This window comes from Falco biarmicus, chromosome 7, assembly GCF_023638135.1.
Source record: "Falco biarmicus isolate bFalBia1 chromosome 7, bFalBia1.pri, whole genome shotgun sequence".
In the NCBI taxonomy this organism is placed as follows: Eukaryota; Metazoa; Chordata; class Aves; order Falconiformes; family Falconidae; genus Falco; species Falco biarmicus.
The window spans coordinates 18,563,886-18,578,502 of NC_079294.1; the positions used below are offsets into that span (position 1 = coordinate 18,563,886).

Genomic DNA, 14,617 nt, shown 5'->3' on the forward strand with positions numbered 1-14,617 from the left:
CATGCTGTAAAGGTGTATACGTTTTAACTTTGATGGCCTTCTGAACAGTATGTTTGTTTTACTCTTGATGTGTTTGTGATTACAAATGAAATGCTCTCATAACTATCAGAGATGTAGTTCTTTGGAACGTTGAGTCCTCGCTTAGTTTTAATTCTTTTGTTTAAGCAGTCAATTTACACTTTAGTATTTTATAGAAACGTGTAGGATTTTTTTATGGATGCTGTATGTAACACCGTAATAAAACTGAAATCAAAAGCAAAAAGGATTACATGTAGCACATTATATTTTCTGAACATCCTTAAATCCCGAAATAGAAATATTTGCTTACTTCCTAAATTATTTTTTGATGTCTCATGTGTTCAGCTGGAGTGGAAGTCACATCAGATGGGGACAACCTTTCCGTCTTCGACATATTACAACAGGAAAGTACTTGGCTCTGAATGAAGATGAAGGACTTGCAATGTTGGAAAGAGAAAAGTCGGACACAACATCTACTGCCTTTTGTTTTAGAGCATCAAAGGTAAATAACATCAGTACAAATTTGTCTTAAATGTGAAGCACTCAAATACTAGATCTGAGTTGGTTCAATGACTTCATAAGCTATTTGTGATTTCTAAACTGAAGCAATTGATAGGGATTATGCTTTTAAATACAAAGGTAAATAACCTGTGTCAAGAGTAACAAAGGTTTCTTTGAGGAAAAATACAGATTTTATGAACAAATTTTAGGGTAGACTAAACTGTTAACAGGTTAAAAAAACAAGATTGAAAACTAATACTATGTGAGATACACTGCTTTACCATGAATGCTTTAATCATTATAGAAACATTTTAGTTGGACAGAATCTCATTAGGATTTTATTTGTTCCAGCTCTGTTTGTTACAATTGAATTCAATTGAGTTCAGTTCAGTTGAGCAAAATTTTGCCCTTCCTATTCTTTGTGCAGTGTGTTCATAGGTGAACTGCAAGGAAACTGTAGTCAGCAATTTCTAAACCATAAGTTTTCAAGCTGTGCTCTTTAGTGAGATGCTAATGGCATGTTACTAGCCTTTTCATAATTTCCAGCTGAGAAAAAAAAGTACCAGTGACAGAGAATGAGGAAAGATTATGGAGACAGGCAAAATCAACGATTTTTTCTGGAAAAGTGAAAGGTTTTCACACCAAAGATGATGAAAAGTTTTTATGTGCTTTCATGATATTACTTATAGATAGTTGTCATAGCTGGTAAAATACAGGTTTTTTTAAGTATGAGAAGTTACATGTTCCATGTAATTCTGAACTCTGTATGGTCCCTGAAGGGCAGTGAAAATGAATCTTTAAAACTAGATATAGGGTCTTGACAGATGCCAGACTTCTGTTAGTATAATAAAGCAAATTTCAGCATGTTTAAAGTAGCAATGTTTATTTTATTAGTGTGACTGTATACAGTATGCTGAGAATTTTTATTTTAACCAACCAAAATAATTAAAAAACTATAAGGAAATATTCTTAGATTGCTAGATGCTCACCAAATAGTTTCTGGTTCTTTCTTCAGTGTAAAGGCTATGCAGTGTAGATCGTATGTATGATATTGTGCAGGGGCATTTATTACAGCTGTAATTTTTTCCTGGTTTTGGTAAACCGTGGCACACTGGTAAGGATGGTAAGTATGCCAGGAATGCCGCAGTTACTGGTTTAAAATTGTGATCCAGTTCCTATAATGTACTCACTGCCTAATTGGACATCAACTGTCCTGTAATTTCTTGATATTTTAATCTATGAATAGAAATGTATAAATTTTTAGTATATAAATTTTATGTTTATGTTTGCATACTCATAAATATTTTGTTACATTGAATAAACGTACCCTATTGTCTTACTCTTTTTGTTGAGGTGTGCCTCAATGGCACATTACTGAAATTTGTTACAATCCCCCAAATGATTAAGGTGAAGTACAGTAGTAAATAATTATGCAAAAGTCAATAATGGCTGTGTAATGCATTTATCCCTTCTTTTGCGTTTGTACATACTGTGGTTGTTAATGTATATTTTTATATGACAAGTTCAGTGTCTCATCATCCTAGGATTTGTACTGTCCTATATAGAAAAGAATATTTTTATCTCACAATAGGTTATAAATTTGCTTTTGCCTGTGCCAAGATTAAGAATAGTTGTTTATTGTCTGGGCAGGTGAGAGCTGCACTGGCCCATGGGTAGAGACATTAGTGTTTCCAAAGGTGAGGGGAACAAGCAGTGATAACTCTTCATGAAGAAAGAAAGGTGAGGTTTTTGGAAGTGAATAAACCCCAGAGATTGATCTGGACTGTAATAAGGAAAGGACTCTTAAAGCCAAGTGCTGATCGCGTACAGATTGAGGGGGAAAAGAACTGTAGAACTAATAGACATATTAGATATATGCAAGTGTGATTATCTTAATTTCTGCACATATATGTATTTGTAAACCTTTTTTTTCTCTTGTTCATTTTCTCAATGAAGAAATATTTTCATTTGCCTGGACATTAGTGTGGCATGAATTAAGGGAAATTTCAAGGAAACAGTCTGATACCTTCCTATCCAGCTGTGTACAGATCCTTAAAAATAGGGTGCTGGAATACCTGGCTGTTTATGGCCTCCATTCCTTTAGAATCATAGAATAATTCTGATTGGAAAGGACCTTGGGAAGTCCAGTCCAGCCTTTACATTGCTGTGGAGTATCCAAAAGGAAATAAAACATTTCTCCATTGAGGTATTCTTTCCAGTTTGAAGCCAGCAAAAGGGATTTTGTGGAAACAAGAGATTATCTTTGCCAGTAAACAGAGCTATGTGGAGTATACCAAATCCCCGAGGCTTCCCAGAAGCCTGTAACACATGACTTCAAGTCTTATTTTTCCAATAGTTGTTACAGAGACCCTCTTGTTGGGAAAGCACACCTTCATCCTCAGTATTGTTACATACCACCTCAGCAGTCTTGTATGTTCCTTCCTTTCCAGAACCTGTGATTGCATTCATAATGTATTTACTTTCACTGTTCTGGTGTCTTTTCCTAGGTGACACTGGAAATCAAAACAGATATTTAAAAATATAAAATTCAAATTAGAGTTTTCCTTAATATGTCCTTACATAAATAAGAATAGAAGGGAGCTTTTGAAAAAGTGAACAAAAATGCTAAAGAACATTATGGTACTGATATCAATGAAAACAGCATAAGCAATAATATGTATTTACTGCAAAATACTGCAAACTAAGCTTATAAGCATCAAAAATAGGTGGAAAACCCCCAAAGTTGTGCCTTTTGTTGAGCTTAATATGAGGCTTACTTTTAACAAAGTTTTAAAATGTCATCCTTTATATTTTAAGGCAACAGTTCTGTAATGCCTTGTGACCACAGAGACCGCAGTTTCCCTACAGCAGATGGAATCCTGTTTTGAAATGGGATGTTCTCATTCCAGCACAGTACTTGGCTCAGTATACTCTGCTGAGCAGAACCTTGAATCTGCTTATGAATTTCTTGGAGAATAAACAAAGTGGAGAGCAAGAGCATATTTAAAAATATTTGTTTATTTAAAAATTGTTGTAGCCCAGAATTAGTATATGAGATTTTGTTTTCATAATGATATATACAATTGACAATGAAGAAGTTGTTGGTGTAGTCTGAATAGGTAACATTCTGACACATTCAAAAGTCACAGATGACTCATGCAGAGGGATTTGATATAGTTTTAATACTACTGCCAGCATGTAGCTATCTTAGGGGCTCAACGTGGCATTAGGATGTCGTAATAGTTTAGTAGTAATCATACAGTTTAATTCTTTTTTGAAATAAGATGATAGGTATTACAAAGTCCTTTACCTACAATTATCTCTAAAAGTTCAAGTATTTATTTGTAAGTTCATATTTTACAATTATTGTTTCCCAGTAGGCACTGCATTTCAAATACAGTATTAAGCAATATTTTCTACTTATTTTACATGGCAGGAGAAAGTAGAAGGTAGAATTAAAATAACTCCTTTTTTTTTTTCCTTGCCTGCTGGGGTGCAGAAATGTATACAGCAAAGTGTACAGAGTACAGTAAGCCCACTAGCAAGATAGGTAAGCTCAATGTATCAGTCCTCTGGTCTTATATTTGTAGACCTTTTATCTTTTTCTTTTGTTAAATTAGGGTAGCTACGGCAGTACTTTTAATGCATTAATAGTGTGCAACACCAAAAGATACAATTTTAATTACCTCACATAGGTTAGATTTAATAAGAGTACAGCAATTAAGTTGTCTTACCATTCTTAGATATCTTAAGAGCTTTACATACCCCTAAGAGGTTTTTTCTCTACTATGCTTTTTCAAGATGACTTGTCAAGATGAAAAATCATTGTAAAGACAGTTGGGTTTATTTGTCCTGTTCACATTGCCATTCCTTACCTTCCCTCTATCACGTAGGAATCTATGACTCTGAATTCTCTCATTTTCTAAATCTTGCCCTTCTATTACATTAAATATCTTGTGAAAATTGGTTTTTTTGACAGATTTGCCCCAAGTTCCTTTGTTCATTCCTTTTTTTTAAATTATTTTTTGTTACTGTTATTTTTTTTTTCTTTGCCATCTTCCAGACTCATGATGTGATTTGTTTTCTTTGACTTGATTCATTCATGACCTGAGGGTGTTAAACTAAGAATAGGTTGTGAACAGAGGATTTTGAAGGAGAAAGTGTTTGGATATTTTGCTGCTAACATATGTACGAATATCTAGATAAGAGATGTCTGCCCCCCCCTTGCCCTGATAATCTTTATCTGACTATACTTTTCAGCTGTTAGAAAGTACACCCTCTCTTTGCACACTGCTATCAAATGACTTGGCTGAAATCCTAGAGAAACTGGACAGAGCACAAAGTGCAAAACTTCACGAAGAGGAATTTATGCTGTATTGCTTAAAGTGAGAACAGCCTTCAGTCCCCCAAAATCATTCTAAGGCTTTATTTCTGCGACTTGAAAATTCTTGGTTTTTCTTTACATTTAGTGTTGTTAAAAAGGATGTTTCACACTTTTTTTTTTCTCAAAAATAGTAACCTAATTTGTATAACTTGTTAACACATTATGATTTCTTTCATTGAAATATTCATTGATGCTTGATTCTTGATGCAGACATAATAACTGAGAAAAATTTTTTATTCTTCAGGTTCCTCTGTAAAACAAAATAATTGCTGACAGTTAATGCAATGGTGCTGTTTTACTGTATTTTTCATTTAATAGCCTCACTGTAAATGTGTATTGAAAGAGTTCATCTTTATCTGTACAGGATAGTGCAGTCCACATCAATATGATGTGACATGATTTCCCTAGTCTTGATATTGTAATGTTATCCCCAAGGAATGCCTTGTAATTTCATTCTGCTTCATCTTGACATTATAATGCTATCTGTTTCAACTAAAATTATTGTTGAAATGTGACAGCTAAATTCCATATAAATGAAAATAGATTAGCATAGTTAAAACAGATCTCCTCTTTACTCCACAGATGTTGAACATTCAGTAAACTGAAATGAAATAAGAAAACCTGATATGCATATAATGATTTAAACTGCGTATCAATGTTTAATGTATTTTTTTTACTTAGCAACAAATGAACAAATATCTACGCTGAAGTCCATCAACACTTGAAATCATACAAAAATGATATAATTGAATTAGTGTAATCACACACATGCACATGCATCCATAATTTGCTATTACAGAATTCATTGCATAATTATGTTCTTATTCCTGAATTCAATTTTGAAAGGGAAACTATTTTATTTTAAAGAAAAAAATACTGGCTTTTGTGCTGGAGACTTAAAATCCTCTGGTTATGAATGAAGGCTAAAGGAGAAAAAGGTTGGGCTTAAAAATTGTACTGGGTGTTCGAGCCAAGCATCGAGCAATGCCTTTAAAATAAATTTGAAAGGATCCAATTCCTCTTACAAAGAGGATAAATAGAAAATTAAAATTAATGTAAAAAACCCCTTAGAAATGTAAAAGTAAAATAAATGTAAAAGCCAAATTGTACTTGTTTTAAAAATTAGTATTTTCTTCTTTGCTGGTTGTTGCAATACAGAAGCATTATTCCAAGTAAAGTTTTGAACTGTATATACTATTTATAAGCAAAAAATTCTCTAGCATGAAAGTATTTTAAGTAAACTTCAAAATATGTTTCTGTTTTCTTTTTTGTACTTAAGATAAAATTTGAAAATTTTAGTAATTTTGAGTTCTCCATACTTTAATAAACTGAACCTTCAATTACATCAGTGACTCAACTACTGATTAGGTTAGGTTGAATATTTAAGACTTTTTTTGTTGTATATCTTTACGTGGTAATGCATTTTGCTTGTTTTTTCTGAAATCATGCTTCACATTTAAAATTATTTTTAATCAGAATCTGACTAATTAATTGGATAGAACAGAAATTATGTGAAATGAAATTTAGCTGCATCTTAACAACATAAGTAGCATAAACATTGTTCAGTGTTAGAATGTGTTTCAATACAGAATGCAATGGTTTATCCTGATCTAGTACAGAGGTTAAATGACAGCTTTTATTTTATCTTCTTAGGAGCTAAAAGAAAAGCAGGATTCCAGTCTTAAACGTGACATTGACGGAATGGGAGTCCCAGAAATAAAGTATGGTGATTCAATCTGTTTTGTCCAACATGTGGCCAGTGCCTTATGGCTGACTTACAAGGCACAAGATGCTAAATCAGCACGTTTAGGTCCCTTGAAAAGAAAGGTAATGTTTGAGGGTTTTTTTAAATACTTGTAAAATGAATGTTAGTTGCATAACAGTTTTTGTCTGTCCTGTTTTTTACCATTCTAGCAATGTGGCAATTGTGAGTTCAATTGGTTTGTGCTGTTTCATTGAAAATTATGTGAATGATTCATTCTAAAAATGGTAACAACTGTGGATATTAACATAACTATTTAACTGAAGAAAAATTTTGCCACTACAAAATGTATTTAGCTGTTTTTCTTGCCTGAAGAAAATAATAATTTGGGCTCAGTTTTTATTTTTGGCACTTCAGTAAAATATGGAAATACCTGATCTGAATGGTCAAATCACTTTTTTAAAAATCTAAATTTAAATGTTTAAGGGTATAAACTTGTAAGTTATCTTACATCACTGGTGTTTTAGATTTTTGTAATTGAGTGTATTGTATGAAATGGCAATTAAATTTGTTACTTAAGAAGGCCCTAAGAACTTCTCAAGTTTCATAAGGGCTATTAACAAAAAAATTCCGGTCAAAATGTTAGATGTAATTGTGGTGCGGCATGAAGATCTTTCGGCCTTTTGATTATAGGGTACGAGTATATTCTTCATTAGGGGCATATGACCTGTTATCTTTTCAAATTATGTTTATATTTCATTCAGAATTAAGGGGTTTAGCACTAGATTCGCATAACTGCATCATTACCAAATAATTCTTTGATTTTGTATTTATAGATTTTTTACAGCTTGAATCTATCATTAGAACAAAAAAAAAGGAAAAAATGTGTACCCAACCCCTTCACTTCTCAGCAACCTGGCTGGTCAGAGGAATTCTTCTTTGTATGCTAGTCATTCAGTGTTTTCTTGATAAGGGTTTTAATCACACAATGATGGCCTCTTCCTTTCCCATGCCAGCATTGGCTATGGGACTCTGTTTACTCAGAGGGTCCAGTTTTACTTCTTGAAGAGTCAATATGCAGATTCTTCCTCTGTATTCAATGAAGAATTTTGCAATAGCTTCCTGTGAAAAGTAGGTTGTTTTTTTTCCGAGTCTTTTGTTCAGCTGCAAGGGACTAAAGGAACTTCCATGACTGCCTGTCGGATTTATTCTCCTTTCAAACTGTATCATTCATGTTCAAAGAGTCCAGATCTGTTGTTGCCCCCTTAACCTGGGGAATTCTCTCCTGTTAAGTGCCTTCAAACAAACCCAAACATTCTCACTTCCTGTAATTGATATTCCTGTGGAGGCAAGAAACACGTCCTCTGCAAAATGCAGTATTAGACTATAGTTTTGTAAGCAAGTTTAGATATATACATCCCTTTAAATTTCATATCAAATTTATTTTGTAAAGTGAAAGTGAATTTATAGCTTTATATGCATCCTCCACCATCATTTTCTCAGGAGACTTTTCCCTTTTAGTCACTGTAATCCTTCTTGAGCACTTTTTGTAACATGCTTCAGTAGCTCTAGGAGGATTGAGAAATAGCTTATGTTTGCAAGAGGCAAAGGGTGTTTTTTTCACATCACCTAGCTTTTATCACTGATAGTTGCTGCAAACCTGTAGAAAGGAGGAGACAGCTATGGAATTAGTTCCGTTAAAAAATTCTAAATGCCAAGTAAAAATTTCCATTGTTTGGCTGTGGTGTAGTTTCTAGTATCTAGTTATCATGCTGTCTTTGCAAGACACAAAACACAAAAAGGCATAATTTATGAGGCTTCTGTTGCATGATTTCTGCCAGAATTTTTATCTGTTGTATCTCTCTCTGATATCTTGGTAAGCAAGAGTTCAAGACTTTGCCAGGTAGTGATGGTGTTTACATCAAAATTCTATTCAGCATCCCTGCACCATCCCACATGAATGATGGATGCCTGTCTTTTCAGTTTGAGAGCTTGCTTCTTTGCCAGCTATGCCAGCTATGAACTGCAGAGTTCCAGAATGCTAGAGCTCAGTGAAACGTATGCTACATGTGGATTCACGTTCTGGGAACCATTGCTCAGGGTGTTCATCAAAACCAACGCTCTGCTGTACCTCAACATGCAAGGCAGTGCCAAATTCCCCTTTATACACAGGGAAGTGGTTTATCTGAGGAGCTGGAGTAGGCAGTGCTGGATGCTTCTGGCCATGATCTGCTTAGTGGAGTTCTAAATAGCACTTTCCTGTTGTTGAGTGGTTTTGGATGATTTTAGGTGAGGGTTTTTTGGTCAGAGAAAACAGGGAAGATTAGATCCTTCTAAAAGACTTCTCTCTTCCCTCATCTTTTCCATACTTAGGGAGAAGAGTGCATATCTACCTCACAGAGGTGAAGGTGCAATTACGTTGCAAGGAATGGCAGCATTAATATCCTATTTATCAAATTTTTTTATTTCCTGTAGCATTCCTGTAGCTCCAAAATCTGGAGCTACACGCAGTGACCTGAGGAAATATTATCTGATCGTCAAATGTTTTCTTACTAGTTTTGTGACGGGAAGAACAGTTCTTTAGTTATTGTTTGGTTAAGAGACCCCAGGACTCTTCTTTATGGAAGCAGTGATATTTAAGCTAACAGTCACCCACAGTGTGACTCTACATAAAGAAGTACTTGAACAAAGAGGAATGACCAATATCTAAACCAGTCTGCTTTAAGATAATATTATCAATATTCTCATTCAAAAATGTCTTTCTAGTTTTCTTCAACACCTTTCCATGGATTCTGGGGTCTAGATAAACTCATAAGGTGATGTTTGACTTTTCTAAAAACACTTCCTCAGCACTCTGGAACAGAGTGCATGTGTACTTTGGAGCCTGCCAAATATAAAAACCCATCACTTTCCGGTGTAACTATATACCAGTTATGTACAAAAAGGTGTTAGTAAATAACCTTCCCATTTGTGGCAGTAACCCCTTGTATAACATTATTAGTTTCTTTGTTAATTCTGAAGGCACTGAATAGTTACCCAGCTAACTGGAAAGTTAGGGAGCAAATTTTTACTATCTCAGAGCTAAAAAATTACATTTTTCAGTGGAGCATTTGGTAAGTTACTCTTGAGCAAAGAAGCAGGATAACTGGCATTTAATTCTTATACAAGTGCTGGAGGATTTTACTATCTCAAACTGATCAAGACTTGTTTTTGTTGTACCCAAAAATTATGCTTGCTTTTTGAGAAATTGGGTATTTACTTAAAGGGGAAAATTAAAAATCTACCAAGGGATCTCTGTTATTGCTTGAAGTTCATATGATGTTCACATCTGTTTCTGTTAATAATCCAACATAATGTGTAAAAAATAGTTAAATGAGTCAGAATTTACTCACAAACGTTGTTACCCCTGTAGCTGCATTGTCATTTTTTTGTTTTGTAACTCATCCTGATACTTGTCAGTAGACTTTTCACGTGTGAGTGTGTAGTAAATGATACTTAAGAAAGTGAATATCCTCCTTCCCTGACAGCCAGAATACAGAAAGAATGACATTTTTTGTTTCAGTTGGAAAATATTTGATAAGTGTATATGTTTCATGAACTGCAGGAGAATAAAGGTACATTAAAATGTCTTCTTTAAATAACTTTTGTGTGAGACTGAAAAATTTGTAATTAATTAGTAAACAGGTGTTCAGATAGTGATTAACAAATAGTAGCTCAGTATATGCAATTACTGTTTTCAATGCAATAATGAAACAAGTTACAAAATATTGAAAAGCACAAAGGCTTTTAAAGTAATCATTGTGATATTTACATTACTGACTTTCAATAGGTTATATTACACCAAGAAGGCCATATGGATGATGGTCTGACCATACAAAGATGTCAGCATGAGGAATCCCAGGCTGCTCGGATCATTCGCAATACTACAAGCTTATTCAGCCAGTTTATAAGGTAGTTGTTACCATCTTACATACAATCATTTTTTGTTTGCTTGATTTTTGAACTGTTCTGAAATGAGAAGAATTTCTCTAACAGAATCCTTATTCCCTGCTTTCTAGTATTTGTATTTAGAAGCTATTAGCAATATATTTTTACTGACTTCATTTTGTAATTTTGGTAAGTAATGCTATTAAAAGATGAAGTAATGCTATAAATAGATGAAATAAAAAGATTATTTATGTGAAATCTAGTACCTTGAAGCCAGAAGCAAATTGGATTATAATCCAGGTTGAAGAAAATATGCTAAATGATCTTAGTGTAACTCCATTAGTAACTATTCTACAGTAGCTAGAACTTCATTATATTCATAAAAGGATTCTTATTTTTCTATTTTTCTTGGTAGACCAAATATTATACCTAACTCTATTCAAGTTTCAGACTGACTGAAAGGAATAATGATGCCTAAGACTGTTCAGATCAAAGCTACGATGGGAAACCATAGTAGCCCCGTCCATGCAAATAAACAGTAGAAGGAAGTAAAAAGATGTCTGGGAGGAGAATAGAAATTTATTGCCTTCAAAATCTGGGCTGAAACATTTTGCCTGTACCTTTTAATCACCCATCCTGTTGATCCTCCTACTTCTGTCTTACCCCTCTGATCATATCTGGAAGATTTAAAGATCAGAGGAGAGGCAGATTTTTCTGGTGAACTGTGTGCTGTGTAACAGATTATATGCAGTCACAATTATTGTAGAAGGCTAACTGTCAGCTGAGAAGGCAAAAGGAATAACTTCTTAACCTCTCTCTCGGTTAAATTTTATGTGAGATTCCTAAATCTCCTGTTTAAACCAACATGTTTATTTGCAGTGGAATGGGTTTATGGGTATTCAGTAACATCATATCAGCAGAGACACAGTGACTATGTCTGATTTTAAGTAATAACTCAAGTTGTGATTCTAAGATTTTAGAATAGAATAAATAGAATTACCTTCTGAGTAGTATTTATCTTCCGAATCTTTGTTGTACTAGAGGGCAACACAGTTAGCAATTATATCTCTGTAAGAATTATCCACTAACTGTATAATAGAACTCAAAAACTGATGTGGAAACAGTGATGGCTATATCCACAGATCCAGACACCAAAGCCCTTGGACACCTGGGCATTGTGAAGCATCCAATATATGAGTACCCTTAGCATGGAGTCAGTACTACAACAGCTAGTAGAAAAACTCAGGGAATTTAAACAATTTAATATGACACCAGATTTGCTCTGTCATAATCTTGATTTATGGAGACAGTTATCTAGAGAGCTGTACTTGTTAAGTACTTGCCTAATATCCTTGCTACACGTGTCAACACAATACCTTTCTTTTAATGGAAAAATAGTCTAGGGCAATAGCAGAACAAATGTGTTGGACATGAATATAATTTAAAGCGGTTTATCTGAATTTGTGTGTTGATGACTGAAGAGCCTTTGCATCCTCAGGACATGTTGAATCTTAATGAACCATTGACAAAATGAGCATGAAAAGATACCATAATTATCACATTTCATCCCTAGTTTTCTTTTGTGGAATCATGCCTGTATGTAAACAGTGTTTTATGGAATAGATTTTCTGAATTAAAAATTGGCTTGCTTTCATCATATTAGTGCACTCACTCCAGCTTAAATTTTTCCTGTCATCTTGAAGTATATGTTGTGCTTAAAAAGGCTTAATTTACTGCATTATCATCTGGCTTGTCAATTTGTACAAAACTGTTCAGAATGTTTTCTGTCACTTACTGGTGTAGCTTAATTTTGACAGACCTTAGTTACTAATAAGTTTGAGACTACACAGAAATAGTTGGAAACGGATTGTTCTGATGAGGGCTTTAGTATTCAGATAGTGAAGAAAAGTATGAAAACTGTCTTACATATGTGGTTGTACTTGACTTTTTGGATAATACCTTAACTAAAATATTTTAAAGTATAATTTTATTATACTATTTCTTTTGTTACTTTTGTTCCCTTTCCCTCATTCTTTAGAGTAAATTGTTCATGACAGTTATCTTGCATTATTAAACTTACATGTTAATAGCTCTTTAACAAGCAGCAAGACAAAGATCTTCAGTTCAGTGAAAGTTCCATGTTTCCTTCACTATAGCTCTTCCATACAATATGTTTTTGTCTGAAGGTTTTTAGGGTAAAATATAATCCTGGGTCAATGCATATTCATTTATAATTGCTGAGATCAATGTGTAAGTACACAATTAGATTGGTAAGAATGAATGTAGTACTGAAGAAACTATTTTTCATAGTGCTTGGCAGAAGTTTTAATTATGATGATAAAGTGGTCATCCTCATATTAATGCCTAATAGATGAAAAAATGAAGAAAAATGAGTTTAGAATTAATTTATTTCCACAGAAACCACCATATGAGACTGTGTTTAAAACATTACTTCTTCAATATCACAAGGGAATCATAGAATGGTTTGGATTGGAAGGGGCCTTAAAGATCATCCAGTTCCAAGGTTGCTCAAGGCTCCATCCAGCCTGGCTTTGAACAGTTCAGGGATGGGACATCTACAGCTTCTCTGGGCAACTTGTGCCAGTGCCTCACCACCCTCACAGTGAAGAATTTCTTTCTTACATCTAATGTAAAGCTACCCGCAGTTTAAAGCCATTCCCCCTTGTCCCATCGCTACATGCCCTTTTAAAACGTCCCTCTCCAGCTTTCTTGTAGGCCTTTTTAGGTGCTGGAAGGCTGCTCTAAGGTCTCACCAGAGCCTTCTCTTCTCCAGGCTGAACAACCCCTTGTATTTCTTGTGCTGAGGATAGAAAAAACAGAGCCACCTCTGCCAGCAGTCGGCTACTCATAGATTATACTATGTTTATAAAAGTGAGTCAGACCTGGAAAAATTAGGTTGTCACCCAAGATTGAGCAAATGCTGGAACAGGAAAGAGACACTATTTTACTGACAACTGAGATTCCTTGAAATATTTTGTATTTTTAAATCCCACCCTTCTTTATTTCCTATATAAAGTTGATACAGAAGACCTAATTAATGGTTAGGATTCCTGATATTTTTGTGGCCTTTGCCTTGAAGTCTGAGGGTGTACAGCCTCAATAATTACTACTGTTTTAGTCCATCTGCACATTATGGCTATATCATTAACAGGATTTAAAGTATCTAAACAAAATCATTTACTGTAAGAAAGGACTTTGGTACATCTTTCATCTCAGTTTCAACTTTTTGCTGACTTATACTGTTTCTTCTGATCATTTTTTAAGTGTTTTTAATCACTCTCCCTCTTTACATCAGCACAGAAAGGGGAACATGATTCCACTTCAGGAAGCCCTGACATCTGGACTTCCAAACAATATGTTTGAATGATTTACAATTCACATTAGCTGTTGCTCATATACATATATCATATGTATAGCACAACTTGATTTAGATACCAACAGAAAATAGGCTGCTACGTAATACTGTAAATTTCAGCGGAGAAAATGAATAATGCTGCCAGACTTTCTTGTTGTTTTCTGTAGTGGAAACAACAGAACACTGTCACCCACTGCCCTGCCTATTGAGGAGATGGCTCAGACTCTGCAAGACCTTATTATTTACTTCCAGCTTCCTGAAGAAGACTTGGAACATGAAGATAAGCAAAGCAAGCTTCGGTCACTCAAAAACAGACAAAATCTATTCAAAGAGGAGGTACAGAGAGAGGAATTGTTGCACTACTTAAATTTTAGGTGTATTGTGTCACAAACATTGAGAACATAAATATTGGCATATAGATGCATGCATATGATTTATAATGTAAAGTTCTGTACCTGATATATATGGATATAGATATAGGCTGTAATGCCACATGATAAATTGCTCTTAGGTATTTTTCACTTCCACACTTAATCACAGGCCACAAGCTCTTTCTTACAAAATTCAGTCCTAATACTTCTCAGCATCTTTAAACAGACGTCATTTTTTAAAAGAAATTATTCTTTTTTTAAAGAAACAAATCTGTTTTCTCTCTATGAAGTTATACATTCTGGATACCCCAAATGAATAATAAAACTTGGGATCAATG

At 34.2% G+C, this 14,617-nt stretch overlaps 1 protein-coding gene across 1 annotated transcript in view; it reads left to right on the forward strand.

The window, feature by feature from the left end:
* RYR3 (ryanodine receptor 3) overlaps positions 1 to 14,617 on the forward strand; it is a 233,144-nt gene that overhangs the window by 67,008 nt on the left and 151,519 nt on the right. Inside the window, exons 11-14 of the mRNA XM_056346522.1 lie at positions 364 to 520; positions 6,557 to 6,730; positions 10,435 to 10,556; positions 14,076 to 14,244. Of these exons, the coding sequence (XP_056202497.1) occupies positions 364 to 520; positions 6,557 to 6,730; positions 10,435 to 10,556; positions 14,076 to 14,244 (622 nt within the window). The remainder of the gene's footprint in view (positions 1 to 363; positions 521 to 6,556; positions 6,731 to 10,434; positions 10,557 to 14,075; positions 14,245 to 14,617) is intronic.